The 27,101-nt window shown below is 38.1% G+C and overlaps 1 protein-coding gene across 4 annotated transcripts in view; it reads left to right on the top strand.

Moving 5' to 3' along the window:
* Positions 1–27,101, top strand: part of TMEM131L (transmembrane 131 like) — a 145,672-nt gene that overhangs the window by 100,880 nt on the left and 17,691 nt on the right. For all 4 annotated transcript variants that reach the window (XM_019722355.2, XM_019722360.2, XM_074338418.1 and 1 more), the window contains 15 exons: positions 635–728; positions 1,232–1,385; positions 1,927–2,097; positions 3,413–3,482; positions 4,790–4,907; positions 6,236–6,377; positions 7,614–7,723; positions 8,761–8,833; positions 11,326–11,453; positions 13,607–13,749; positions 15,314–15,500; positions 15,714–15,899; positions 16,485–16,634; positions 16,932–17,557; positions 23,555–23,703. In XM_019722355.2, coding sequence (XP_019577914.2) covers positions 635–728; positions 1,232–1,385; positions 1,927–2,097; positions 3,413–3,482; positions 4,790–4,907; positions 6,236–6,377; positions 7,614–7,723; positions 8,761–8,833; positions 11,326–11,453; positions 13,607–13,749; positions 15,314–15,500; positions 15,714–15,899; positions 16,485–16,634; positions 16,932–17,557; positions 23,555–23,703 — 2,501 coding nt within the window. The remainder of the gene's footprint in view (positions 1–634; positions 729–1,231; positions 1,386–1,926; positions 2,098–3,412; positions 3,483–4,789; positions 4,908–6,235; positions 6,378–7,613; positions 7,724–8,760; positions 8,834–11,325; positions 11,454–13,606; positions 13,750–15,313; positions 15,501–15,713; positions 15,900–16,484; positions 16,635–16,931; positions 17,558–23,554; positions 23,704–27,101) is intronic.

Here is a 27,101-nt window from a genome sequence, read left to right as displayed (position 1 = left end):
TCCCTTCGGGAGTCAAACCGGCAACCTTGTGGTTGAGAGGATGCGCTCCAACCAACTGAGCCATCCGGGAGCTCAGTGGCAGCTCAGCTCAAGGTGCCGTGTTCAGTCTTAGTTGCAGGGGTGGCTGCCCACCATCCTTTGCGGGACTCGAGGGATTAAACTGGCAACCTTGTGGTTGAGAGCCCACTGGCCCATGTGGGAATCGAACCGGCAACCTTCGGAGTTAGGAGCATGGAGCTCTAACCGCCTGAGCCACCCGGCCGACCCCTAAGCTTCATTTTTCACTTTCGTCATCTCTGGCAGACCTAAGGACTTTCCTCTTATTTATGGTGAACACAGATTTCTGTAGAAAGAACGCCACAAAGTGTTGAGTTTTTCACCTGCCCTCAAAGAAGAAATAAGAGCTTGGTTTACAAAAGGGGAGGTGGGGTGGCAGGCAGTAAGCCAGTAAAGAAGAAAGGTAGTGTTTGAGACAGGATTTTACTGTTTGTATCTGATGCACGATTTTAATGGAGACCAAAAAAAGTGGTCATTAAAAAGTTGTTAAGTAACACATATATCTTGTTTTTGTTTAGGAGTCATGAAAGAAAAGATACCTTATATTTCACATGTATTTCTTTGTATCTCAAAACAGCTACATCGTGTGCCAGTGGAGTGAAGGAAGACATGAGGAAAACAAAAAACACTCCAACACTAAATGCCTGCCTCTCCTCTCCTGTGGTTCCAGGGTAGGTTAATTCCACTTTCCCTGAAATCATATGGGGTTGTTTTTGGTTTAGAAATGATTTAAAAGTATAACGGAGACTTGTATGATTCTTTCTGGACTTGCCTTTCATGCTTTAACACTGCTCACAGCAGCGGAAGGACTGTTTGCAGAATGGGAAAGAGGAAGCTGAGTGATTCGCTTCCCAAGGCAGGTCCCGAGCCAGGCGTGCGAGAAGATGTACTCCCTGTTTCTCAAATCGCATTTGGGTCCTGCTTTTGCCCTGGCGGCCTCTGTGAGCTGTCCTTGTCCTGTTCCTGGCCCTGTCTTTTCCGCCCTGGCCTTCAGATGCTCTACTTGTGGGCAGGAAGGTTGAAGAAGGTGATTTGTAAGGTCGTTCCCAGTGCTATCATTCATTCTCTGACATTTTATGATGCACTCTTTCTTTTCCCGCAGTTAGAGGCTCATTCGATTGCCAACAGTTCTCTTGAACTCAGAGCTGATCACATGCATGTGTTGTGTTCATAGGTATTTTAGAATGGATTCTTCTGCAACCCAGTTTCACATAGAGACCCACGAGAATACATCAGGAGTTTGGTCAATGTGGTACCTCAACCATTTTGACCGTAGTGTTGTTTTAAATGATGTGTTTGTTTCCAAGGAGACCAAGCACCTTTTGAAGGTACATATGGTATTTTCACCTATGTTTTAGCCTATTTTAAGCTTTGTTCAAGGTCAGAGACTATGAAGTTAATATTTACTTAACAATTTTAAAGCAAGTTTTGTTCTTTTAATGTTTTCAAAATTACTTTTAGCATCTCTCTTCTTTTATTTTTAAAACTATTGTTTAGGGAGCTCAAAGGGACCAGTATATAGCCTTTAAAGATATTTATTCTTACCATTATTCAAAAACTTTATAAACTTATACTAAAAATGCTAAATTTAGTAAAAATAAGACTGGTTCATGATAAAATAGAAGGTTTTTGCAAAATACCACCTATGAAAATTTCAAGATCACTTTTGTGAAATTTATAGACAGTTGTATATTACACATCATTTGAAACCTATCGTTTATATAAAAAATATTTCCATTTCTGACCTGGAGATAACTGAGTATAATTATATTTATTAAAGTATAGAAGAATTTTAGTATCAAACTTTATAATGATTTTAATCATAATAAGTGTTAGGAAAGTAATTTCTCTTGCTTCTTTTCTTTTTAGATTCTGAATTTCACTGGCCCTTTATTTCTACCTCCAGGCTGTTGGAATATATTTTCTTTGAAACTTGCTGTAAAAGACATTGCCATAAATCTATTCACCAATGTATTTTTGACTACAAACATAGGTGCCATTTTTGCAATACCTCTACAGATTTATTCTGCTCCGACCAAGGTATTGTTTACAACACTATATATGTATTATAATTTTTGTTATAATTACTGTTTCTTTTTATTAATGTATGGTGCTTGGGTTTTATTGACTGAGCTAAGCTCATGTTCTTTAAGGCTCTCTAAGAAATTGAAGGATATTACCCGGCCAATCGTAGATGGTGAATTGTTTAAATGTAGAAATCTTTATTTGGAGAGAGTTATCATTTTTCATAAAGTAATTCGAGGTTCTTGAATGAAATAAGATATCATAAGTAGATAGATTTCATTTTCATGTATTGCCAAAATTTGTAGAGTAAGGAATGTGTGTTTGCTGTAGAAAACACAGTCGAGCTCTTATTAGATACTTGCAATGACTTCAAGTAAATGAGCTGGTTAAAATGCTTTATTTAGACCTCTGGTAAGTGACTTTCAGTTGCTCGTAATCCTTGAATTTCTTTAGAGCCAAATCTAAAACCTGAAAGAGTTCACAATTAAAGAGAATGCTTTCTAAAATCTGGGTAAATTGTATTTAATTTAGATCTTATCTTAAACATGTCTCATTTTTTCCTTAATGTTTATTTCTTTCCATTTAGTTACTGTTATTGCTTCTTTTTGATCCAAGCTATTCTGTAGAACTCTGGGTTCTACTTTTTCACTATGAGACACTCATGCAACCATCTTTATGATTTTTCTCACATAGCGGTGTTTCAGATAGGAATTCCTCGTGTTCAGATAGGACTTCTGAAAACTAAGCCAAATGTAAGGTTCATTCCATACATCCAGATTCTGAGCAGGGGAGATTTCTTAGAAATTTCCTTTTTTCGATCAAGAGGTGCATAGGAGGAGAATGACTGTGGGAGGGCGCAGGCAGGTTTCAGGTATGTGTGGAAGTAGCAAGTCTCTGCTTTCCCCACTGGCAGGAAATGCTACCTTCATTTGAATCTCCTGAGTCACTTAGGAGTTACTGTGGATTGGATACTTACTGTTTCTCAGAGGATTTGAGTACAGTTTTTTTTAAAAAAACCTAAGAATGTCCTGACACTAACTTCATCTTTAATTCAGAAGGCAGCTTGGGTGTCTTTTGGGCCCAGGGGTTGTCACTGTGGGCATTGATTATTGTCCCAAACCTACTGTAGTGAGCCTTCCTGTGAGAGAGGCAGCTCTGAGCTCCCATCCAGGGATAAAGGAAGCCAAGAAATCACTTCCTAGCTATTTGGCTTTTGGTTGAATGGAAGTTCACAGAGGTGGAGGCCAATGCCTGCTCGCATTTGAGTGCATTAGGATTTTTATGTTTAGTGCTGTGTTTTAAGTTATTCATATATTACTTTTCAATCTAGGAAGGGAGTCTGGGTTTTGAAGTGATAGCACATTGTGGCATGCATTATTTCATGGGAAAGTCAAAAGCAGGTAAGTAGTTTGCCCTTAGGCTTTCTGTAGAACTCTAGTTGGGGGTTGGGTGGGAGGTAGTGAGGAACATTGGCATTTGTAGATGGGATAATTAGTCCTATAAATGTAATTGCATCATATTCTATTCGTAAAAGAGCATGATCTTTAACAGAACGGCATGAAATTAAGAAGCCTCCAAAACCATCCAAGGTCTTTGTATAAATGATACCCTCTTAAGTAGTTTGTACTTTTTTAAAGGGTTTTGGTTTTTTATTCCAAACACATTATTTGATCATCATGGCAACATTGTTTCCAGGAAGAATTGAAAGATTCTGATCCTTTTAAAAAGGGGTTGACTAGAAGTTATTAAAAACAATTTGGAATTGCATTTGAAGTCTCGTTACAGGAGCATAAACATTGTGTGGGGGCGCTGGTTGTTGTGTGAGACAGACGGCCAGAATGTTGATGCAGAAGCTGTTTCTAGTTTTGTTTCTGCCTTTGGATTTACTGAAATATTTACTCTAAGGAGAGTATTACAGAACAGACGTTTCTAAGGGGGAGATTCCCACTTTTTCACCCTGATATGCTGTTTAGTACAAACAAGACAGAACAGATAAGTAGAGAGGGCGAGATTATGAAGAGGCCAGCTGATAAATATATAGGGTGCCAAAAAAATGTATACACATTTTAAGAAAGGAAAACTATTAAAATTGTGATAATATATACCAATCACAAAAGATATATACGAGTCACGTTTGACTTCTGCAATTACAAGAGGTGCTCAAAGTGGTTACCATCAGCGTCCAGACACTTCTGGTTACAGCGAACTACTGCTTGTGTAGTGTTGACCAAAGTGTCCACTTGTATACGTTTTTTGGCACCCCATATGCACCTTCTCTGGGCTGAGCCCCGGGTCTCTGCCCTCTTTTGAGGATTTGTCCATTCGACATAGTAACCCGCAAGACTTCCATGATGACATGCATTCACATACATAGAAGCAGTTTACCCTTTTAGATTTAAAGCCGTTAAAAATGTTCCAAGTGCAATTTTAACTTGCTTCAGGCTGTATTCATGAGCCATGTGTCTTTTCTGTTATTACCTTTACATAATTCTATTTAGTTTTGTTTTTATACATGTTTGTTTGATTTGATATGTCATTTGCCATTGAGTTAGAAGGACTTTCAGTAAAGCAATCAGAGGGCAGAGGGTGCATTTACTCCCTCTACCATCCTCTCAGTTTGTGAAGTTTAACAGTCAGCCTTGGCAGTATTGACTAATTGAATTGTGTTTCCTGTAAATATAAGTGTTAAATCTGATCTGACTTTTAGAAACTCCTCATTGGCAAGGGAGCCTGTCTCTGGATCGGTCTACCTGGGATGTGGATTTCGAGCTTGCAAATAAATTGTATGAAAGATGGAAGAAATTTAAAAATGGTGACGCCTGCAAGTAGGTCTTCATCTTGCTTCACTTCTGTTACGTTACTACTTTGTTGAAATGGCAGGACTGAATTTTTGAATACTGCTATTTCTCTCCAGCCTTTTACTGTGATGAATTTCAAACCTCAGCGCAGGTGAAAGTATCGTGCAGTGAACACTGAAATATCCCTTGTCTGGATTCAGCAGTGGTTCTCATCTCACCACACTTGCTTCATTTCTCTTTCTACATTCTACCTCTGTGTACACACATTTTCTTTTTGCTGAGTCATTTCAAAGTAAGCTATAGACACCAAGATAACGTCAACCTTCAATACTTTATTAGGAAATACTTCATGTCCTAAGGAGAATATTCTCTTCTGTCTATAACTACCATTACGTACCAAACAGACTTAACCATTGATCCAGTTTTATTATCTGATATACAGTCTGTATTCCAATTTCCCTATTTGACCCCAAAATATCCACAATAGCTGTCTTTTCCCCCTTTTTAAAGTCTAGGATCCATTTGAGGATCATGCATTGTATTGGGTTGTCCATGTTTCCTTAACTTTATGTAGACTAGTGTCCCCACCTTTCTTCATCTTTCACAACGTTGACATTTTGAAGAGTCCTAGCCCGGTGTCTTAAAGAACATTCAACACTCTGGATTTTTTTATTGCATTCTTAAGTTTACATTCATGTTAAACATTTTGGGGAAGAGTCCTGGGTTGGTCTCGTGTCCTTAGCATTGCATCAGCTCAGGAATGACATAAATGTCAATTTATCCCATTCTTGGCTTTGCTACATTGAGTCATTTGACTCTCTTCATTGTGTGACAGATTTCTCTCCACTGCAGATACAGTTTTCCTTTTGTAATTAATAAGGAATGTGTGCTGTGATTATTGGAGATCATAAATTTCCTATTCCCTAGAAATGCTTCACCCCATGATTTTAGCGTCCATTGGTAATCTGCCTGGATCAGTTGTTTGATGGATGGCTGCAAAGTGGTGATGTTTCTAATTATTTTCTTCACTTTTACCTTGTTTTTGAGCATCACTATGGATTCTTAGATCACTACCACCATTACCATCATTATTTTTGATGCTAAATTGTCCCACATTTGGCTGATGGGAGCCTCTTCGGGCTAGCAGTCTTTGAGCGCTTCTTTGCTTTCGAGTAAAATAGGATGGTCTGGGATCATCTTGTACTTTCTCTTCCCCAGACCCAGAATAAACCATTTTTTCCAAGACCTTTTGTTCTTTTTAATGGGAATGATATATTTAGTGATATTTCTGTCCTTTTTTTTTTTTTTGTCAAAATTGTTTTTCACAATAATTTCTTTCTTTGTGAATTACACAGGAGGAATGTTTTAGGAATGACTCGGTTTGCCCACTTGAAGAAATCCAAGGAGTCAGAATCCTTTGTTTTCTTTCTGCCTCGTTTGATTGCAGAGCCTGGCCTTGTGTTGAACTTCAGTGCAACTGCCCTTAGGAACAGTGTGGTGAGGACCCTGGATCTTTTAACCTCTTTGTCAGTGACACCCCAGCTCTTGGGTTTTTAAGATACCAGAGCCTTTCCACCTTGAGAATATTGTTTCAGAACCAAAATTAATTTAAATTCACTTTAAGCGACACATGCACATGCCATTCATTGCTTGTGAGGGAGGTGTCAAAAGAAAAAAAAAAAGGAATAGAGCTCTGAACAAAATGCATGAAATCAGTATATTTTTATTAAGTTTGCATTCAATTTAAATTCTTATCAGCAGAGAAAGTATCCAACTGCAAACAGCAGAAAATCTTGATTAACACTGGCTTAAGTAGGAGTTGGTTTAATAACGAGAAGCTCAAAGGAGAGAAGCCCCAAAGCTGGTGAAGTGGCTTTGTGATGCCCTCAGGACGCCAGGCTGGCTCTTTCTGTTCGCTCTCCATCCTTAGAGTGTTGGCCTCCTTCCTCGCCTGTGCTTCTCTCATTGAGCTGGGAGGGCAGGAAGAAAGGCAAAGGAAAGACTCCGGCAGACTTCCACTTATGTCTCATAAGCCTCATTGCCAAAGAACAACATCACATCTGATTTGAGTAATAATTTGTACTTCATCAGATACTCATTCGATTTCTTAGGGATGACATTCTAAGGCTGTTTATGTTTTATTTTGAAATAATTTTAACTTAGAGAAGTTTCAAGAATAGTTCCAAGAACTCCCATTGCCCTTTATAAATGTTTAACATTTGCCATACTTGCTTTATTGTTTCCTCTTCCTCTTTCCACACACACATATTTTTATGCTATTTGAGCATGTCAGCCATGCCCCCAACCTCTGACTACTTCAGTGTAAATTTCCCAAGAACAGGAATATCTTATATACTAGAGTATACTTATCAAAATTAGAAAATGTAACATTAATCATACTGTTATCGAATCTGCAGTCTATATTGAAATTTTTCCAGTTATCCCCCTAATATACTTTGTAACAATTTTGTTTTCCTTGTTCAGGTTCTTACACTGCATGGTCAAGTCTTTTTCGTCTGCTTTAATCTTCCTCAGCCTTTCTTGGTCTTTCATGATATAGACAATTGTGAAGTGTGCAGGCCACAGAATATTTTCTGTGGAATGTCCCTCAGTTTGATTTGTGTGATGGCTCCTCGTGATTAGATTCAGGTTATGTGTTTTTTGCAGGAGTATCTCAGAAGTGATGCTGTGTCTTTCCCAAGGTTTTGATTTTCCTTTCCCCATCATATCTAGGTGAAGTACTTTGTGGTGAAGAACCCGTCCTCTCTGCCCGTCTCCTTACAGCTCCTGCCTCTCTCCTTGTATCCTAAACCCGAAGCTGCAGTGCGCCTGCTCAACAAATGGTAAGGTCCCCAGTCAGTGAAGCCCTTCTGGTGGGTGGTTTGGAAAATACTGTAAACACTTGGAATTATTTTAAGTGCTTCCCACTTTTCACCCGGAGACTGTATGTGGCTGTGGCTGTACATAGCATTCATTAATCCATGCACCTTGGGTACCCAGCTCCTCGATGCCTATTACTGGATGGAAATTACCAGTTCTATTTGTTGTGTGGAATTTTCAGTGTTACTATGTCATATCCAGTTGTCAGCAGAATATTCTTTTCTTTGGCCACGGAACTTTGACAATCATGATTTTTTTTTTTTACAAATACTCCTAAAATTTGAAATCTAAATCACAGTGATCTCTAGGCAACACAAGAAATGAGGTTGGTGTTTTCGTATACTTTAATCTAGTGTTAGACAAGGTAAGATGATGATACTGTTAGTTCACGTCTAAGTTATAGCTTAACTTATTTTCAGACAACACCGTTTCACTTAGAATGTTCCCTCTTGGCTTAGTAGGATCTACCCTTAACCTAGAAGTTTTCAACTTCAGCACTATTGACATTTAGATCCAGACGATTCTCTGTGAGGGAGAGGAAGGTCTGTTCTGTTCTTTGAAGGCTGTTTAGCAGCATCGATAGCTTCCACCCAGTAGATGCCAGCAGGACCTCCCCAGCTGTGGCAACCGAAAGTGTTTCCAGACATTGCCAAATGTCCACTGGACATTCAACTGGGAGATGAAATGACCCTTGGTTGAGAGTCACTTCCTATCAGGTTTCATATTATAGTTAGGAACCATTTGGAGAAAAAAAATTGCTTCATATTTAGAGCTTTTGTTACATTCCATGCTGCCAAAGTCATTCATTCAACATTATTGAACCAAGCACTTAAACAATATGCCAGGTACAGTGTGGGCGGGGCAAGGGTGGGACATAATGACAGGATGGGATGAATTGTTCATGTGTGCAAACACATGTGCTCACACAAATGAAAAAATATATGTGCACACATGTATATTATTCTTTCTTTACTGGCGAACATTTTTTTTTTCTTTATAGGTTTGGCACCGATATGCAGATGATTAATTTCACAACTGGTGAATTCCAGCTCACCAAAGCTTGCCCATACCAGGTAGGATGTCGTCTGTAAACAGAAAAAGAAATGCTTGCAAACTAGACACATAGTATGTGGGCCTCGCTGATTTATGTGTCAAGTGGCTTTACTTAATACATGTGGCTCTCTTGTTATTATATTCTCGGCATTAAGTATACACAGCAGATTTTTTCAATTAACTAAGGCAGCAGGCATCCGTGGTTCCTGTTAGCGTGTAAATCACTTTAATTTGATGATTTAGATTCATGTGATGAAGAAATAACAATTAAATCATGGCCATGTAGAAAACCATAAAACTCGAGACCCCGGAATTTATAATTCTCTTAAGATTCCTTGGCCCCATCAAATTCTTTTTAGGGCAAGATAAGGTAAAAGTAAATACATTAAAAAAAAATTTTTTTTTTCTCTTACTAAACTGGCTCATGTTTTTAGCAGGTCACCCAATATCTGTGATAATCACCTCATCTATAAAAAAGCATTTCTCTGAAATTCTCAAGCCTCTGGGCACTCATGAGGTCTTGCATAAATACTTAGGAGTAGGAATAAACATGTCATGTGGTGAGGATGTTATTTGACTGGGGTCTTGGCAACTGTGTTTCTTAGTTTTCAGTAGTTCTGTGGTTCTTTGTATGTAGCTGAGTATTTTCCGTACAGGCATTCTGTGTGTAGATCCATTCAAAAGTAGAGCATCTGTTAAAAAAAATACACAAGTACACATATAAACACACAAATGTCTATAACTATATTTCTAACACATACATATTTAAATGTTTCTCTCTTCTCCTTACTTAACTCTTCAAACATATACTGTTGGCTCTAGATTAGCTTGAGTAACATTTAGAGAGTGGATCATCATAGATAACCTCCAACTAAGAGTCAAAATACAACTAATCAAAGTGAGTTTTTAAGTGGATTTTTTAAAGTGGATTTTTAAGAGACTTATTTACAATAGGAAACTCACTAGCAGCAGACGTTCCTTTCTCTTTGTTAAGTGAGCTTGTTTTTGTTAAAAACCTGTCCCACTCTGTCCCTCTCAATCCCCTCCACCCAGCAGTCTCCACGGGCTGTTTGAGATAAATCAGTCAAAAATACTCAGTGATAGTTTGCCCCAGTAGTACTGAATCATATGTAATTTGAAATTCCAAAAATAATGGTCAATTTCTTTTACATAGAAATATTCCATTCAGATTTGAATAAATGGTGTAACTCATTCAGAAAAAGTTTTTAAATCTACGATTGAAGATTTTCCCCAAGAATATATGCCTTCCGTGATAAAGGAAATTGTGAATTTCCTTTATCATTGTGAATTTATCACATTGACAAAAAAGAATAGTCAGTATCTATGCAGTAGCCACACTTAAATATTTAACTTACAATTCTTATTAGAACTCTTTGTCATATAAAGAAAGGGGCCTGTGTTTTAATTTTGTTGGTTTGCTTGTAGAAATGTAGTTCCTTTCGTTAAGAGCATGTGGAATTGGGCATGTAAGTTTCCGAATCCAGGCTCTTCCATATTCTAGCTATGTGACCCTGGACAAATAATTTAACCTTTCTCAGCCTCATCTTTCTCATTCATGATAATATTAAAGATTTAGTAAGGTTTATAGAATGCTCAGCATTTTATATACCTTATATACCAGTGTCTGGCGTATGAGAACCATTTAATAAATGGTGCTGTTGTTATTATTGTTTTAATACTAAAAATCAGCAGCTTTTCATTCAAAATTCATATGTATAAAGCAGTTTCTCTCTTCATGAAGTTTATAATTCTAATGAAAATGAACAAATATCATCATTATTTCTTCTTGCAGATAGCGTGGGAAATGCTAGCAACAATTGAAGAATAAAACAAATTAAAAACATAGAAAAGAGAAGTATTACCATGTGGATTATGTGATTATAGCTCTAAGAAATCAATCAATTGTTTTTAGTGAGAAGGAGCTAGAAAAAGGAATGCAAAGGAGAGGAAATGATAAAGAACTAAATCTTGAATATTCAGTTTAGATCACAAGATTTATTCAGAGAAACTTAGACACCTTAGAATAAAGGAAGATGTGAATAAATAAAAATCTTTCTCCTGAGGGAAGAGACTAAATATAATAAAGTTGGTTTCTTTATAAACTTAACATTCAACACTAAAGAGAATTTAGTGTTGCCCAGCAGTGGATGGTGGTTTCATCATATCCCTGTAGCATTTAAGTAGAGGCTATTTGGTCTGTTTTCTAAGTGATGTTTTACATTCAAAGCATCTTTGCATAAAAGGCCTCTAGCCCCAACTCCCATAGAAGCCAGGAAGCAAATCTCCTTTCCAGCATCCAACTGGGTTATCTCCGCTATGGCTTGGGAGCTGTTTGTTAGTGTAAACTCTCAGGATAAACAAGTTCTACAGGTTGATTGGGGTGATCCAATCTGGACATGAAAAGCAACCATGTTTACACTCTAAAATGCATGAAATGAAGATGGAAGCTTGCTTTACAGTAGTTGTTGAATTGCACTTTTTAAATTTGCAGGGCATGCTTTCTGAGGAATCCAGGTTTGGCAGCCTCCACTTACATTTGCAGCCTTTGGAAATGCAAAGAGTCGGTGTAGTTTTCACGCCAGCTGACTATGGAAAAGTTACCTCTCTCATACTAATCCGGTAGGTGTGGACCCATCACGGAGTCTGTTTCTTTCTCGCTGACTCATCTGTCTAATTGTTTTCTGTCAAGAATACAAGAATCTCTTTAGTTAAAAGTTAACATTTATGTCTCAGGCCTTCAGTGATGAGGCTGGTTGCATGGCAGGAAGAAGCGGTGGCTGAGGCGAGAGGCTGCCTGAGGCTCCACACTTAATCCCTCTGTGCCTCAGTTTCCTCCCTTGTGCAATAGGGAGTGTGTGCCCGTCTCTCCAATAGCAGCATTACATTTCACTCAGCATCTCATCCATTGCTGCCACAGAGGGCAGAACGCATATAGGCATACATATACACAAATGGACACATTTGTACACACATTTACTTCTCTTAGCTTGGCCAAATAAGTGAAACACTCTATATACATTTTCATTCCTAAGTGTCTGGATGTTCACCACTCACATATCTGTCTTGATCTGAAATTCTCTGTAGCCCCAAAGAACAATAGAAAAAGTGCTCAGTTGAGCCCATTGGCTTTTGTACTTATTTACCTTTTAAGTGAGAGTTATTGCTAACTGATTTAAGCAGCTAAATTAAATGTTTTTTATTTTTAATTGTTTTTTCATCTTTAGGTAGTCTTTATTGAGAGTCTTCTTTCAAAAATTTAAATACAAATCTATGTCGAAGCCCTCTGCATTGGCGAGAAGTCTAACACATTTAATTTTTTTTTAATGGAAAGCTTATTATTATTATTATTTTAATTTTTATTGGGGAACAGTGTGTTTCTCCAGTGCCCATCAGCTCCAAGTCATTGTCCTTCAATCTAGTTGTGGAGGGTGCAGCTCAGCTCCAAGCCCAGTCGCCATTTTTAATCCTTATTTGCAGGGGGTGCAGCCCATCATCCCATGCGGGAATTGAACCTGCAACCTTGTTGAGAGCTCGCGCTCTAACCAACTGAGCCATCCAGCCGCCCCAACAAATTTAATTTTAATTAATGACATTTTAGTTATGTTTTTAAAGCTATTCTAGTATCAGATCAGTTGGCAAAGACTTTCTTATTCTGGACGTCCTTTAATATATCATGATTTTGTTCTTTTGCAAGTGAATGCTACTAAAAAGAAAATGTACTAAAAAGTTCTTGAAAGAATTTGTTCTATTAAGCATTTTAACTAAGACTCCTAATGCTCTGTTGATGATGTGTTGCATTTTCAACCCATTCTCTGTTGAAGAACTAAGGTTGTAGGATATGTAGATATAAATTTTACCTCATCTCAGGTTCAACTATCCCAGAATCAAAAGGAAAGCCTAAATTTTTTATAGTAGTTTATTTTTGGTGATTTCTATATTCATAGACAATATTTTTCTGTAAACAGTATTAATCATCTAATATCACTAAAAGTTTTTTAAATGGGTAAAGATTTTTAATCATTCAGATAAAGATGCTAAGATATTTGTGTATTTTTGCATAATTAGAAATGACTTCTTCCTCTGATTCTGCAGTATTTACATGAATGATAAGTGGCTTTCAGACCAGTAGGCATCATTTAAACATCATTTTCACTTACTTTTTGGTCCTAGGAATCATGATTTTAATGAATGTGAAGGCAAAAGCTAGTCTGAATTACTGTTTGACTAGTAAGAACTTGAGTAAATATATGTTATTTGTGGAATGTTATTTTAAATCTTTTGTTCAAAAGAAACAGTAAGATTTTATTTCTAGAATTATTCCTAAGGCAGATTTTCTTATAGTCACAATTACTGTGAAAACTAATTAGTTTACAATGTAAACAGTTTTACCAGTTTATCTGTATTTGTTGGTGTTTCTCTGTGGTCCACAATTTGTTTCTTCGGTTTTTTTTCACTTGGGGGTCTGATCATCACCCTGGTAGCTGGTTATTAGAAATACATAGGTTAACGTTCTTGGGCCAGGATTGAAGCGTGATCATGACCATTCACTTGTACTTGCCTATTGTCAGCTTGCTTTGACCCTTCCATGTTTGGCAGCTTCCATTTTCCATGGACGCACCCATATTCTGAGAGACGGTGGGAGAATGCCGCACTACTTAAATAGATCGTTTTTCTTTAAAAATGTTTTTGCTCATTAGGAATATTTAAATTCAAGTGCATCTTATCTTGTGACTATTGTAATGCATTTTTATTTGTATCTGCTTTCACTATAGGAATAACTTGACTATTATCGACATGATTGGTGTGGAAGGATTTGGCGCAAGAGAGTTACTGAAAGTGGGCGGGAGGCTTCCTGGCGCGGGAGGTTCACTCCGATTTAAGGTGCCCGAGTCCACGCTGATGGACTGCCGTCGACGTGAGTCCGTATTCATGGCACTCTGACAGGGCAGGGTTGGTGCTAAAGTCAAGAGCAAAAGGATTCTATAAGAAGATTCTTTTAAAAATTGACCGTAAATTTATTACATTGATGCAAATAATTAAATCAGGCAAATATTTGAGCATAGATAGGCTGGTACCACTCAATTAGAACAATAGCTTTAGATGTTTAACCTGACTTAAATAATAGATATATAGGAAAAAAATTTAATTGCTAACTTACCAGTATAGTGCGAGATATTTAAGATAAATAGTATGAAACTTAATTTGATTATCAGTTATCTAATCATAGAAAATCACACCAAAATGGTAGAGAAAAGACTGAAAGTATGGTAACCAATAGAACTTTTTGCAATAATGCAAGTGTTCTAAGAAAATCAATTTTTAAATTTATTAAATTTTAATTTTAATTTAAGTAGTCATATGTGCCTCGTGACTACTATACCAGACAATGCAGGTTTAGAAACTTGCTTAAATGTTCCTTTAGAAATTTCTAAATTATGCATTTATTTAAGTTAAATGCTTTAAAGCTACTTAAATTAGTTACAGTAACTCCCTCATGTACTAAAACAAAAATCAAACAATAGTTGCAACATGTTTTTGTAAATTCTTGTTTTCTTCGTGTATTATTTTTAATTTCAGGAACACACTGAAAGCATTTTAATATAACAATGTGTTTCCTGTGGAGAAAGCTGGTTGGTGAAACTGTTGGATAATTTGTAGCACTATATTTTAATTTAGAAAACTATGCTAAATGAACACTGTATTTGAAAAGGTTTATGAGCCATTGTGCCTTGAAAGGTCTTCATCAGAGTATTCATTTTTTCATTCATTCATTCATTCATTCATTCATTCATTCATTCAGAGTTGACCTTGAAAGATAATTAAGGAGTAATATAAAAACTGTAGAACCAGATAAAATACTAACCCCTATATGGAATAGACTGTGCCTTATACATTTACAGGAATGTTTGAAAATTGTGATAATTCTTCCATTTTTGAACTCCCAATGTAAAATGTGCTCTAATTTATTTGCAAGGACTTATTTACTTCCTCTTAATATGGTGGGTGTTTGAACTGGTATTTCTAGTAGCTGTGATGGATTGACACAGAAGCACACACATACCCTCTTACTGGTCCCTGTTTATTGTGAGTGAGGACCTCCGGGGCTGAGCATGCATGGTGGTTAGTGATAAATCCAAATGATTTGGCTTCTGTCAAGAATAAACTTAACTTTAACCTTTAATAAGTAAAAGAACGAAGAGGAGGTTCTGATTACTTTTGGTATCCAGGCAGATCGTTTAACTTAAGAAAAATGTTGCCTAGTTAAGTATTTTTATTGTATTCTGATAGTATAACAGAATCTATAACTGTTCCAGAAATTAAATAGAAGTCATGCTTCGAGCAAATCTTATATTTTTTTGTTTTTACATTTTAATAATGTGCATCATGGTTTGTTGATTCAATGCATGTTGATTCAATAATTTATTTTAAATCAATTTTGCAGTTCATATATACTAAGTATCACTTTTCACCCTCACTAGAACTGAAAGACAGCAAACAAATTTTATCTATTACAAAGAACTTTAAAGTTGAGAATATCGGACCACTTCCTATAACTGTGATATCTCTGAAAATTAATGGGTATAATTGCCAAGGTTATGGATTCGAAGTGCTGGATTGCCATCAGTTTTCCTTGGACCCAAACACTTCGCGGGATATCAGCATTGTGTAAGCATAGAGCTTTCACCTCCTTTAAGTTTTGTGATGCATTTAATGTCCGGTGGGGGAAAAAGCCTTTTTCCATGGGTAAGATGTCTTAAATTGTTTTTATGTAAGTATTTATCTTGTATAAGTAAGAAATTGTGCTTCCATTATGATGATTATATTTATGCCTAAAATTACAACAATTAAAGTTCATGAATATGAATCTTTTGTTATCAGGTTTACTCCAGACTTTACCTCTTCCTGGGTCATTCGTGAGCTGACTCTAGTCACTGCAGCAGACCTAGAGTTTCGATTTACTCTCAATGTGACCCTCCCTCATCACCTATTGCCTTTGTGTGCAGACGTGGTCCCAGGACCCAGCTGGGAGGAGTCGTTTTGGAGACTTACGGTCTTCTTTGTCAGGTAAACTGCCACCTTCTCTCACTGAGTAGAGAAGCCATGTGGGCAAATTGCATGGAAATGTATATTGCCTGCATGTAATTAAAGCATATGAATTGAGTGGAATTTATATTGCTTTGAGAACTTAGGCATATATGAAGTGGAGAAAATAGTAACTGGAAAGCTTTAAGATAATAGTAAATGAGTTGTAAGATTCACAGGACCTAGAAGTCTATTAATAGACAGTTGTGTGTCATTTTCATTCATCGACAGTCATTGTGGCAGATATAAATGTCACTTACTAGCTCAGTGGCAATGGCAGTTTGAGATTAGAAGAATAGAATGACCCTTTTAGAGTGATTTTATCCTTGGAGCAACTTTAAAAAGAATTGAAATATCAAACTTATAAATATGCACATTTTTAGAAACTTGGCTGTTTTCATCTTTAAGAAACATCAGACGTGATGATGTCATACATCTTAATGGAATTTCAATGCCATATCTGTAGACGTTACCCATCAACCATTCACCACCCTTCTATAATAAAGCTACTGTTTTTAATGCCTGTCAGAACCATGCAGTAACGAACCTTGTTGCTTTCTTCCTCAGTTTGTCCCTGTTGGGTGTGATTTTAATAGCCTTCCAACAAGCACAGTACATTCTTATGGAGTTCATGAAAACAAGACAGAGGCAAAATGCTAGCTCCTCTGCACAGCAAAACAGCAGTCCGATGGAGGTCATCAACTCCCATTCTCATAAGTAAGAATTCTTGTGGCATGTGCGTGGGTTCTCACTTTTGATGCAACTCATTTTTTATTTTATTGTAAGGTAATACATTTTGTTTTAAAAAAATTGTCTTTAAGTCATTATGTGACAGCTGAAACCTCTCTTTTATTATACGATAGACTTCCTGTAACAACTTAGTTTAGAAGGAAAGGTAGAACTCCTTAATAGACACAGTACCAATGGCTACCTCTTTCTAGTGGAGTTAGAAACAAAGAGGTACAGTTCTACTCGGTATGGCTTTATGTAAAATGCTTTTCTTCTTCACTTCAGAAGCCATTGCAAGAACTTTCTCGATACCTACAGCCCCTCTGATAAAGGCAGAGGGAAAAGCTGCCTTCCGGTAAACACTCCACAAAGCAGGATCCAGAATGCTGCCAAGAGGAGCCCAGCGACCTACAGTCATTCTCAGAAGAAGCATAAATGCTCAGTCTATTACAGCAAACACAAACCCAGCACATCTGTCACCAGCAGTGCCAACACTACTACTGAGGAAAAACAGACTTCAACCCTGAGCAGCGCTTTCTCTGCTCCTAAAGGAGACGTGTGCGCTGAGGTTATGGGTGAGAACTGGATAAACCTCAAATATGCAAGTGGCATGAATGTCAGCCTGCAAAAGAATTTAACCCTCCCCCAAAACTTATTGAATAAAGAGGAAAACACACTGAAAAACCCAATGGTTGTCAGTAATACTTCTTCAGAATGTCATATGAAGGAGGGAATACAGACATGTATGTTTCCTAAGGAAACGGACATTAAAATTTCAGAAAACATAGTTCAACTCAAGGAACAAGAGCTCGGTCCTCTGAAGAACTCTAAGAAACTACCTGAAAACCATTTACCAAGAAATTCAGCTCAGGACCAGTCAGACTTGGCAGAAAGTTCCAGGAAAAATAATGGTAATCTTCTCCTCCTTCTGGATGATTCTCTCGTTTGTCTCCGGTGTGTTTTAAATGGAATGTGTTCTCATCTGTGACCTGAGTTTTCATTGTGGATGCTGAATGTTTAGTTCACGCACAGAATTTCAGCAAAGGTTATAAATGTTGAAATTCAGTTTATGAGATGAAAAGTTGAGGACAAGGCACCAAGTTTTTAGAATAGCATGGATAAGATACTTTTTAGTACGTATGTTTCGAGGGATGTGAATATCATATTTTATTGTTAGGAGGATAGGGACACCTTTTCCTAATTATATTTTTATCTTGGCTTTTCAGACTATTTGCAAAAATTTATCAGCCCATAAAATGTTTCTGAATGAACAAAACTTAACAATTTCCTGTATTTAACAGCTGCCACCATCTCATGTTCCTTGGCCCTGGTTCTTTTCTAATTGTGTCCCTTGGTTAAAAGAAGACAAATGTTCTCTTGTAGCAAATACAGTTAATGAAAATGTAAGCACAGTAGACTAGGAAGAATACCTACGTATAAAATTGCCATTAAGCTTTTAACTGACCCCCTTGGCCTCTGGCATACGAGCCTGTGCTTATAATTCTTGTCCATTCTGACCATTTTTAATAAGCACATTTTTGTACCTGTTAACAGATTTGTGACGCTTCTTAATCTGGAACCATCAGTTACTATTGATCTTACTTGAAACATTTAAATATAAATAACTTCTTATTTTCGCTCTTTGATGTTGTGGAGGAGGTACCGAAATATTATGATTTGGCTAATTCTAGTGAGCTTTATGCATTTGGTTAAACAAAACAAAAAAAAACAAACACTGAATTTTAGATGTTCCATAAAAGAACATCTCTAGTGGAAAAGAAAGCTGGAGTCCTCTGGATGGAACCTGGTCTGGGCGCCTGGGTTCCGGCTGTACCTGTTCCAGCCTGTTTGTACCATCCCCCTGCAGCAGAGCTCAGGCTTGAGGTGGATTTCTGGTTGCAGAGTGAGTACTGTCCCCTGCGTCCCCTCCACCTGGCACGTGAGGACACCCTCTGGACAGTGCATTCAACTAGATCTTTGCATAAAGTCATAGCACAGCTAGTCTGAGGGTGTTTTATGGTGGGTGGGGTTCCTACTGTTCCATTTCTGTCCCAGATACTCACTGGGACCCAGACCACAAAACTCTTGTGAAAGGTGAAATTATGGGGTGAGTTTGGCTGGGCTTTTCTCTTGTTTTGTGTGCCCTTTATGCCAGAGCACAGTATTTGACATGGACCGACTTTCCACAAACCTAAAATCCTAGTTGTGTGAGGGACTCGTCCCTCCAGAAGTGCTTCTTCTGTGGTCTGTTGTGTCCGTCAGATGTCTGGATAAATGTGCCTGCGAAATACAGTGGCCGTGGCCTTGTGAACAGATAGATGGAAGGGATCTTCTACCGATCACAGTTTTTGAAGTGGATGAAATGGAGAGGTGCAGACCAGCAGTGTAAGGCCAAGGCAGGCCAGAGAGTTGGAGTTTGTGCTTCAGGAGCCTGTTGTCCAGTACTTGATGGCTAATGCCTGTAGTGGCCTAGGTGACCACGTCATGGAATATCCCTTCAGCACGTATGAGTACATTTACTATGGAGTTCATACACACAGGGTTTGCTCAGATCATTGCAGGTGGCAGACCTGCCCAGAGTCTACTTCCTGTGCAGAGAGGACTGGTATGCTTATAATGTTTTAAAGGGAAATAAATCTCTCACTACAACAGTTATTTTTTATCTATTCTTTTTGGCGGGAGCAGCAGCACGTTATGTGGTATCAGGGTGATTGTCGATCAGATCAAATAAGAGTTGATGAAAGAACTTGAAAATTTTAAAAATAAGAAAGGACTGAGACATCTAAGGGAGAACATTGTAATTTGAAGATAGGGTTTGGAGTTTTTTAGTAATATTAAAGGTTTGGGGCTCTTTTGTCAAATTTTAAAGGAAAACATTGCAATAAATGGGCAGACAGTGAGTGAACAGGCATATAATCGGTGGTGTGTGTATAAAGAATACTTGAGAATGGGAAAACCATATATTTACAGACCTTCTGAGTTTTCACTTTCAACAGTGAGCATTAGTTCTTTTTTTTTTTTTTTTAAGTATTTTTCTTTGTGAAAAGCATGTTGTCTCCATCTTAAGATCCTTTCTAGGATCTGAAGAAAACAACTTCTCTCGGCATTGCCCGCTGAGCTTAGCCCGCCTGATGGTCGGGGATCCTGCCGGCAAATTCCATTTACTGAGTTGAACCCAGTTAGTGTGTTTGTCACATTCTAGCCATTTCTCCCCAAGTGTACAAATGTTCTCAGAAACAAGTCGAGTGATAGGATTGCCTTTGGGAAGGGGGAAGAGGGCGGTGTTCTGTCTCCTAAGGGGGCCTGAAGTAATTTTAACCTATCATAACTCCCTGAGGCACCTGAAGAATCGCGCCTTCTCCACTTCAGAGGTTTGTTTTTTGTTCTGAGTGTAACATTGTGTGAGAAGAAAGTGTCCCAAGGTGTATATTAATGTCGCTACCTACCTGTTCTTTGTTGTTGTTGTTGTTGAGAAACAGTATTTTCTGAATCACAGAATGTGTGTGCCATCCTTTCCTGCTCCTTTTCGCCTGCCTCCTTCCGAGAGGCCTTTGGTAAATCATAAATTAAAATTCTCGATGGGAGTGAAGTCTGTTGTCACGTTTTTCAGGGCTCTGTTTACGCATACTTGTTTCTTTTTGGCATGAACCTGTCAGACAACTGAAAGAGCTACATATTTCAAACATTTGTTTTGTGTTCCAGAGTCTGTGGATCATCTGACAAGAGTGAGGGCTTTTATGTATAATGTAAAGGATCTTACAAAGTGTCTCTTTTCAAATGCTTATAACTATCATTTTTTAATTGTATGATCAAAATAGCGTAGGTTTAGAATTAAGACTAAAGCAAACTGCTGCTGTCCTCAGCACTACCAAAGAGGCATATTATTTTTTTCTGTTTGTAATAATGTAGAGCATAACAAACATTTAAGTTTCATAATACCCTAAGCCTTGAAATTAACAGTACGTGACAGTTTTCACGTACTGTTAGCTGCTGAAATACCAATATTTGCAGAAATTCAAAGAATAGTCTCATTTACTTATGGATACTAATAACGTGAAATGAAGTTTCTAGCAGTTTCCTTAAAATATACCATATGATTAGGTTTGGTACAGTAAAACTTGAAGCAGTTATTCTGGGAGTTCACTTGTTCCTTGTTCTTCTGTTTGTTTTTTATCTTTGTGGCTCAAACACTCTTACTCTGTGAGAGAAATGTAAGAAAGTTGTGTAATATTGTATGCTGGATAGGATGACGCAGATTGGCTCCTTTTTTTCTTTTTTTTTTTTTTTTAAGATTTTATTGGGGAAGGGGAACAGGACTTTATTGGGGAACAGTGTGTACTTCCAGGCCTTTTTTTTCCAAGTTAAGTTGTTGTCCTTTCAATCTTAGTTGTGGAGGGTGCCATTCAGCTTCAAGTTGTTGTCCTTTCAGTCTTAGTTGTGGAAGGCGCAGCTCAGCTCCAGGTCCAGTTGCCGTTTTCTAGTTGCAGGGGGCACAGCCCACCATCCCTTGCGGGAGTCGAACCGGCAACCTTGTGGTTGAGAGGACGCACTCCAACCAACTGAGCCATCCGGGAGGCAGCTCAGCTCAAGATGCCATGTTCAATCTTAGTTGCAGGGGGCGGAGCCCACCATCCCTTGCGGGACTCGAGGAGTTGAACCGGCAACCTTGTGGTTGAGAGCCCACTGGCCCATGTGGGAATCGAACCGGCAGCCTTCGGAGTTAGGAGCATGGAGCTCTAACCGCCTGAGCCACCGGGCCAGCCCCTTGGCTCCATTTTTTAAATGGAGTATATACTCATGGTATTTCTAAATTTTTGGATATTGTCATGTTAGAATTTCTCAAAGATTTAATGAAGAACCTAGTTTTAGAATTCATTCAATTGTTTGCCCTTGGCCCCACAGAAGGCATTACTAATTCTCTAAGAGTCTCTACTTTACCACTTTTGGGGACATAGGTTACTGTTGGATGTTAAATTTTGATCCTTCCTAAGAAACTTATTTTTGGTGCTATTTGTGGCCTGCTGACAACTTAAGGAAATTCATTTTGTCATGAATTAAGGCTCTAGGAAAGTAACGGAATGTTTTTTGAGGAGAATATCTGTATTCTGTTTCATACTCAGGGCTTCCAGAATCCAAAGTGATGTCTTTATTTATGGCTTCTTTGTCAGTTCCAGACCCTTGCTCTGGGCTATTTCTTTTACTCCTTCATAGCGCCGGATACATCATTTTCCTCTGCGGGTGTCTTAACACCCAGTTTGCGTTGTCGTAGAGGAACGTATGCTTCCCGAGCATTTTTATAGTTAGGTAATATTTATACAGTTTTCTGTTAACAAAATAAAAGTATGCTGACTGTATGCGTGTTATTTTAAAAATGTGTGTACCTTGCTTCGAGTGAGTTTAATTTGTAGCTTCAGCATTTCAGAATCAGAAGGGATTTGACTGCTCCTTTCATTTTGTGGGTGAGAGACCTCCCTGCCCCCAGGTCCCACAGCAAAACCAGGCCACTGTGGTCAGGCCGTCCTCTCCCCAGAGCCTGCAGCCGGCTTGGCTGTGAAATCGTTGCACTCGGGTCTTCTGAATCTTCCTCAGCTTGCAGAGGTGGTCAGGGAATCTCAGATAAAGAAAAAAGGGGGAGGTGGTTGAGAGACTTTGTTTCATATTAGGACACTGAGGCCAGTTATTGTGGGATTCAAGTTGATTTGACGTGACTGACGTAAGCCATAGAAGAAGAAATACACTTGTAAAGAAAATCGCTTGAAGGAAACATGGAAAAAATCGTGTTTCCAGAGGAGGTTCCTACTCACACCAGCCTTTGCCATGGGATTGACGTCTCGGGCTCGCTTTTCAGCGTGCAGGCACTGCTCCTGGGGGCAAGTGGGCATTCACTGTATGAGAAGGGCCTGCCTTGGAGCCATTCATGTGTCTTCTGATGGTGGCCCTTTACGTTTATATCTGTTCTGGTTTCATCTTTATAACAGGCAGGGGAGGCAGAGAAGGTGGTAGTTTTGTTTTATAAGCAAGGAAACTGAAGCTTGGGCAGCTTAAGAGACTGACTTGGATCATAAAATTAGTTGAGGGGCTGAGTCATAACCAGAACCTGAGTCTTTACCCCTCTCTCTTCTCTGCTCTAACTTTTTTAAAAAAAGGTAATAAATTGTACATAGCGTAAAATTTACCGTTTTAAATGATCAAGCTCAGTGGCATTAAGAACATTCATATTGTTGTACAGTTGTCAACATCATCCATTTTCAGAACTTTTTTTATCATCCCAAAAAATAAATACGCCCATACGTCCTCTCCCAGCCCCTGGTAACCACCATTCTACTTTTTATCTCTGTGAAGTTTTAGGTCCCTTGAACAAGTAGAATCATATAATATATTTGCCTTTTTGTGTCTGGCTTATCACAGCATTATGTCTTTAAGGTTCGTTCATGTTGTGCCATGTATCAGATTTGCATGTTTTTCCCCACCTTAACCATTTTTGTGTATACAGTTCCGTAGTGTTAAGTATATTCACATTGTTGTGCAAGGAATAACTTCTTTTTAAGGCTGAGTATTCCATTGTATGTTTCCTACATTTTGTTTTTCAAGTCATCTGTCCATTGACATTTGGGTTGTTTCTACCTTCTTGACTTTTATGAATATTGCCACCATGAATAATGATGTGCCCCTCCCCCCACAATTTTTTCTTGACTTCTTTTAAAGACTGTTTGTAGAACTCTTAATATAAGTAAGTTTTCACCTGTAAACAAAATAAATTTCTAGAGCATTGTGGATGTCAAAACTAATCATTAAGTCTAAATTTCATTAAATCAAATGCGATTGTTTGGTGTAGGAAAGAGACTTAACTATGGGGAACAGGAATGGAAATTATTAGCTAGACATTGAACCATTTTTATTTGTTCAAGGGAATAACCAGCAAGTGCCTGTCAAGAATGAAGTAGACAATTACGAAACTTTGAAAAAGGTTGACACAAAGTCTTCTTCAGAAAAGAAGATTCACAGAGCATCTAAAGAAGACATATGTTCTGAGAAACAGAACATAACTTCTGTTGAGGTCTGTACTCCTTTTTTTCTTGCCTGTTAGAAAGAACAAAACCTATTTTGGGGGGGGGGCTTGGAATGAAAATACCTGTGTAATAACTGTGCATGTGTATTTCATACTTTTGAAAGAGGATAATTATGATGCATTTGGATCCACATTGATAATTGGTGAGTTTGATGTGTTTAGAAAGTTTTATTTCCTAATTATATAGGAGATGATAAAATAATTTTTAGTGTGACCTCAGATCGCTTTTACTCTCAAGAGACGCTGTTCTTAAGCAAATCAGTTAACTCCTGGGTGAAGATGGTGGAGTAGAACCAGATCACATATCCCTTCTCTCCAGTTGTTAGTTACCCAACATTCATTTTTAGGCCATAATCTTGCTCAGTTAGAAGCCGAAGCCAAAATCCACAGGAGAGGAATGCCTTTCTAGCTCAGGTGCGTGGACCCTAGTACAACAGAGTCCAAGAAGGGAAAGCAAAGCTCGCACACTGCCTCCAGCTAGCTCTTTCCCTTCCTACCAGGATAGGCCGCTGAAAAGTGTTTAGAAAGCAGAACCCAGGAAAACAGACAGGTCCAGATGAAGGTGGGAAAGGTATTTAGGAGAATTTACCTACTTCACATCAAAACAGAGCTATCTATGTATTAGCACAAGTGCAGTGAAAAAAATAACGTTTCAATTATGCAAATATACTGTAGTAAAAATGACAGGAGTAGAACATAGAAGACAGCTAAAGATCCCAGTCTAGAAAACATCCAGTGACCTGAAAGAAACTCTAAGAGTACTTCACACTACAGTCTGAATTCAATCAAATGAGGGCTTTTAAAGGCAAAGTAATGCAGTAGGATGAGGTTAAAAGGGGTATTATAAAGCTAAGTACATAAGACAATATACTACATGTATAGTGGCTGAAAATTGAATTATTGACCTCAAGGGAAGGCTTTGATATTAGGTTGGTACAAAAGTAGTTGTGGTTTTTGCAATTACTTTTGACCTTTTAAACCGCAATTACTTTTGCACCAACCTAATATAATCAGAGTGAATGTGAGGGAAAAACTTTAAGGGATTGAAACATTTAGAGAAAAGATGATAGATATGGAGACAAAGAAAAACAAAAACAGTACAACATAAGAATAATGATTATCTAAGTAAATGGCCCAACAAACAGATCAGAAAAGTAAGCGGAAATGCCGCAGGAGAAAATTTTCCTGGTATGAGGGAAGAACTGGATTTCTAGACCAAAAGGGGACACTGCGTGCTCCAGGGAAAACTGATACATAATAATGGACATAAGTATATCCTGGTTACATTATTGATCTTAGAGCATAAAGAATTGTGCAAAGACAGGAAAAGCAAGAAACACAAACTTAGGCTTGCTTCAGACTTTCTAGGAGCATCTAATGTCAAAAAACAGTGGAGCAGTATCATTGAGAGGATAAAAATGTGAACAGGAATATTATGTCCCCCCAAGTTAACACTCAAGTACAAGGGCTACAAGCATACCTCCTTCAACACATATGAACTCATGAGCCTTTCTTGAAAAATCAAGTTAATGAAATTTAGCCAACCACGATGGAAGTAAAACATAAAGACCCAGGTTTGAGGAAGCCACGTCAAAGGTCTGTAGTTGAGGTTTCTATCCATTTTATATCCAGAACTAAGATTAAACAGTTGGCAATTACAATTTGCAGAAGAGATTGCAAATATTAAAAGATTAACAAAGTAAAAATAGTAATATAACTTGCAAAACGGTACATGGGATAGAAAGGTAGGTGAAAGTAAGTTTTGATCGATCTTGGTAGCGAGCCAAGACTGTATAACACGGAAACACACGGTTTAAAAACGTGAAAACTTAATGAAACTAACTTTCACACACTTTTTCTTAACCTTAGAGAGATCCTTAAGGAATTAATATATCGTGAAGAAGAAACAATTACTTGAAAGTTGGCAGTTCCTTTGGTTCTACTTCACTTTCTTATGTAAAATTCAAATACAGTTGAGGTTTACATTTTTATTTAAATAACACATGGTCCCAGTGTTGTAAATTTTTCCCATCATCTGTCCTGCCATCCTTACTGTTTTCGGAGAGAGAGTGAAAAATAAGGTTTGCCAATAATCAATGGGAGACCCTGGCTATTTCTAAGTGGTGGGATTTGGGATGTTTTCTTTTTTCCTTCTCTATACTCCTGTGTTTTTGCTTAACACTTTATAACAAACATGAATTTTTCATTTAAATAAAATGAACGTGGTACAAAATAGGTTTATCACAGACATTTCCAACTAGGAATTTGCAGTCTGTTGACAAAAACAAGATATTTCTGTGTGGTCGGACGCCAAAATTAATATTAGGTTGGTATAAAAGTAATTGTGGTTTTTGCAATTTTGAACCTTTTAAACCGCAATTACTTTTGCACCAACCTAATACATAATAGAAGGAATTTCAGAAATTGGAAAGTCAGTTTCGGCTGCAGTGGCTGTGAAAAGCCCCTAGAGGAGGTGGAAACTTATGCAGAGTCGGACACGTTGAGGAGGGAAAGTGGTCAGGCGACGCCTCTAAGCCTCATGGCATAATTGGGAGCGTGAGGGAATCATCTGATTGAGAAGAAGCTTGATCAGTAATGAGAAGTGTTGGGAGGAAAGAGACAGCCCTACCAGATGGTGAAGGCCCTTGCATGATTATAAGTTTGGAGTTTATTCCCTAGATCTCAGTTGGAAACACAAAATGAAGTAGGTGAACATAAGCGGTAGGAAGTGCTGATACCTGTAGAGACCTGGGGAATGCTTGCTTGCTAAGGAATTTCAGAATCAAAGTTTTGCAAGCATGTTTGTCCAAACCAAAAGTCTTTTGAGAGGATTTGGCCTGCGGGTGGTCAGTTTGGGGGCCCTGCTGCAAATTGTAGTGCATGATTGAAGGTTTCTGAACTGGGCGGTGGATGGAGGGTGGATAACAAATGAAAACAATCTATAGGTTGTTTTTCAATTCAGTTTCACAGACACTGGCAGAATGCCTGTTTTAAAGAACCAGTGTAGTAGTTTAGTAAATGCTTGAATTAATGTATGAATAATGTGTTTTTGGAGGGTCGATCTGAGTATTTTGGAGGCTGGGTTGGAGAGGGCAGAAAGAGATACCACCTCTCTTCTCACATGGAGGCTGTTACTCTGTAAGGGTGTGATGTAGTCAAGACCTCTGTTTGGGCAGAAGCAGCGGGAAAGGATAGGAAGAGGAGATAAGAGACAGTTTAGAAGGAAAACACAACCGGTTTTCTTAGAACCTAATTGCATACAGGAGAGGAGCCATCTTCTCTTACATCAAACTAACGCCAAGGTTTGTAAGATTGGGAGACTAGAAAAATGATTGATGTCTGTCAGAGCAGTGCTGCATAGGGATTAAGAGCGTGGGCTTTGCAGC

Source organism: Rhinolophus sinicus, linkage group LG07, assembly GCF_036562045.2.
Source record: "Rhinolophus sinicus isolate RSC01 linkage group LG07, ASM3656204v1, whole genome shotgun sequence".
NCBI lineage: Eukaryota > Metazoa > Chordata > Mammalia > Chiroptera > Rhinolophidae > Rhinolophus > Rhinolophus sinicus.
This window is presented reverse-complemented; position numbering and strand designations above follow the sequence as displayed.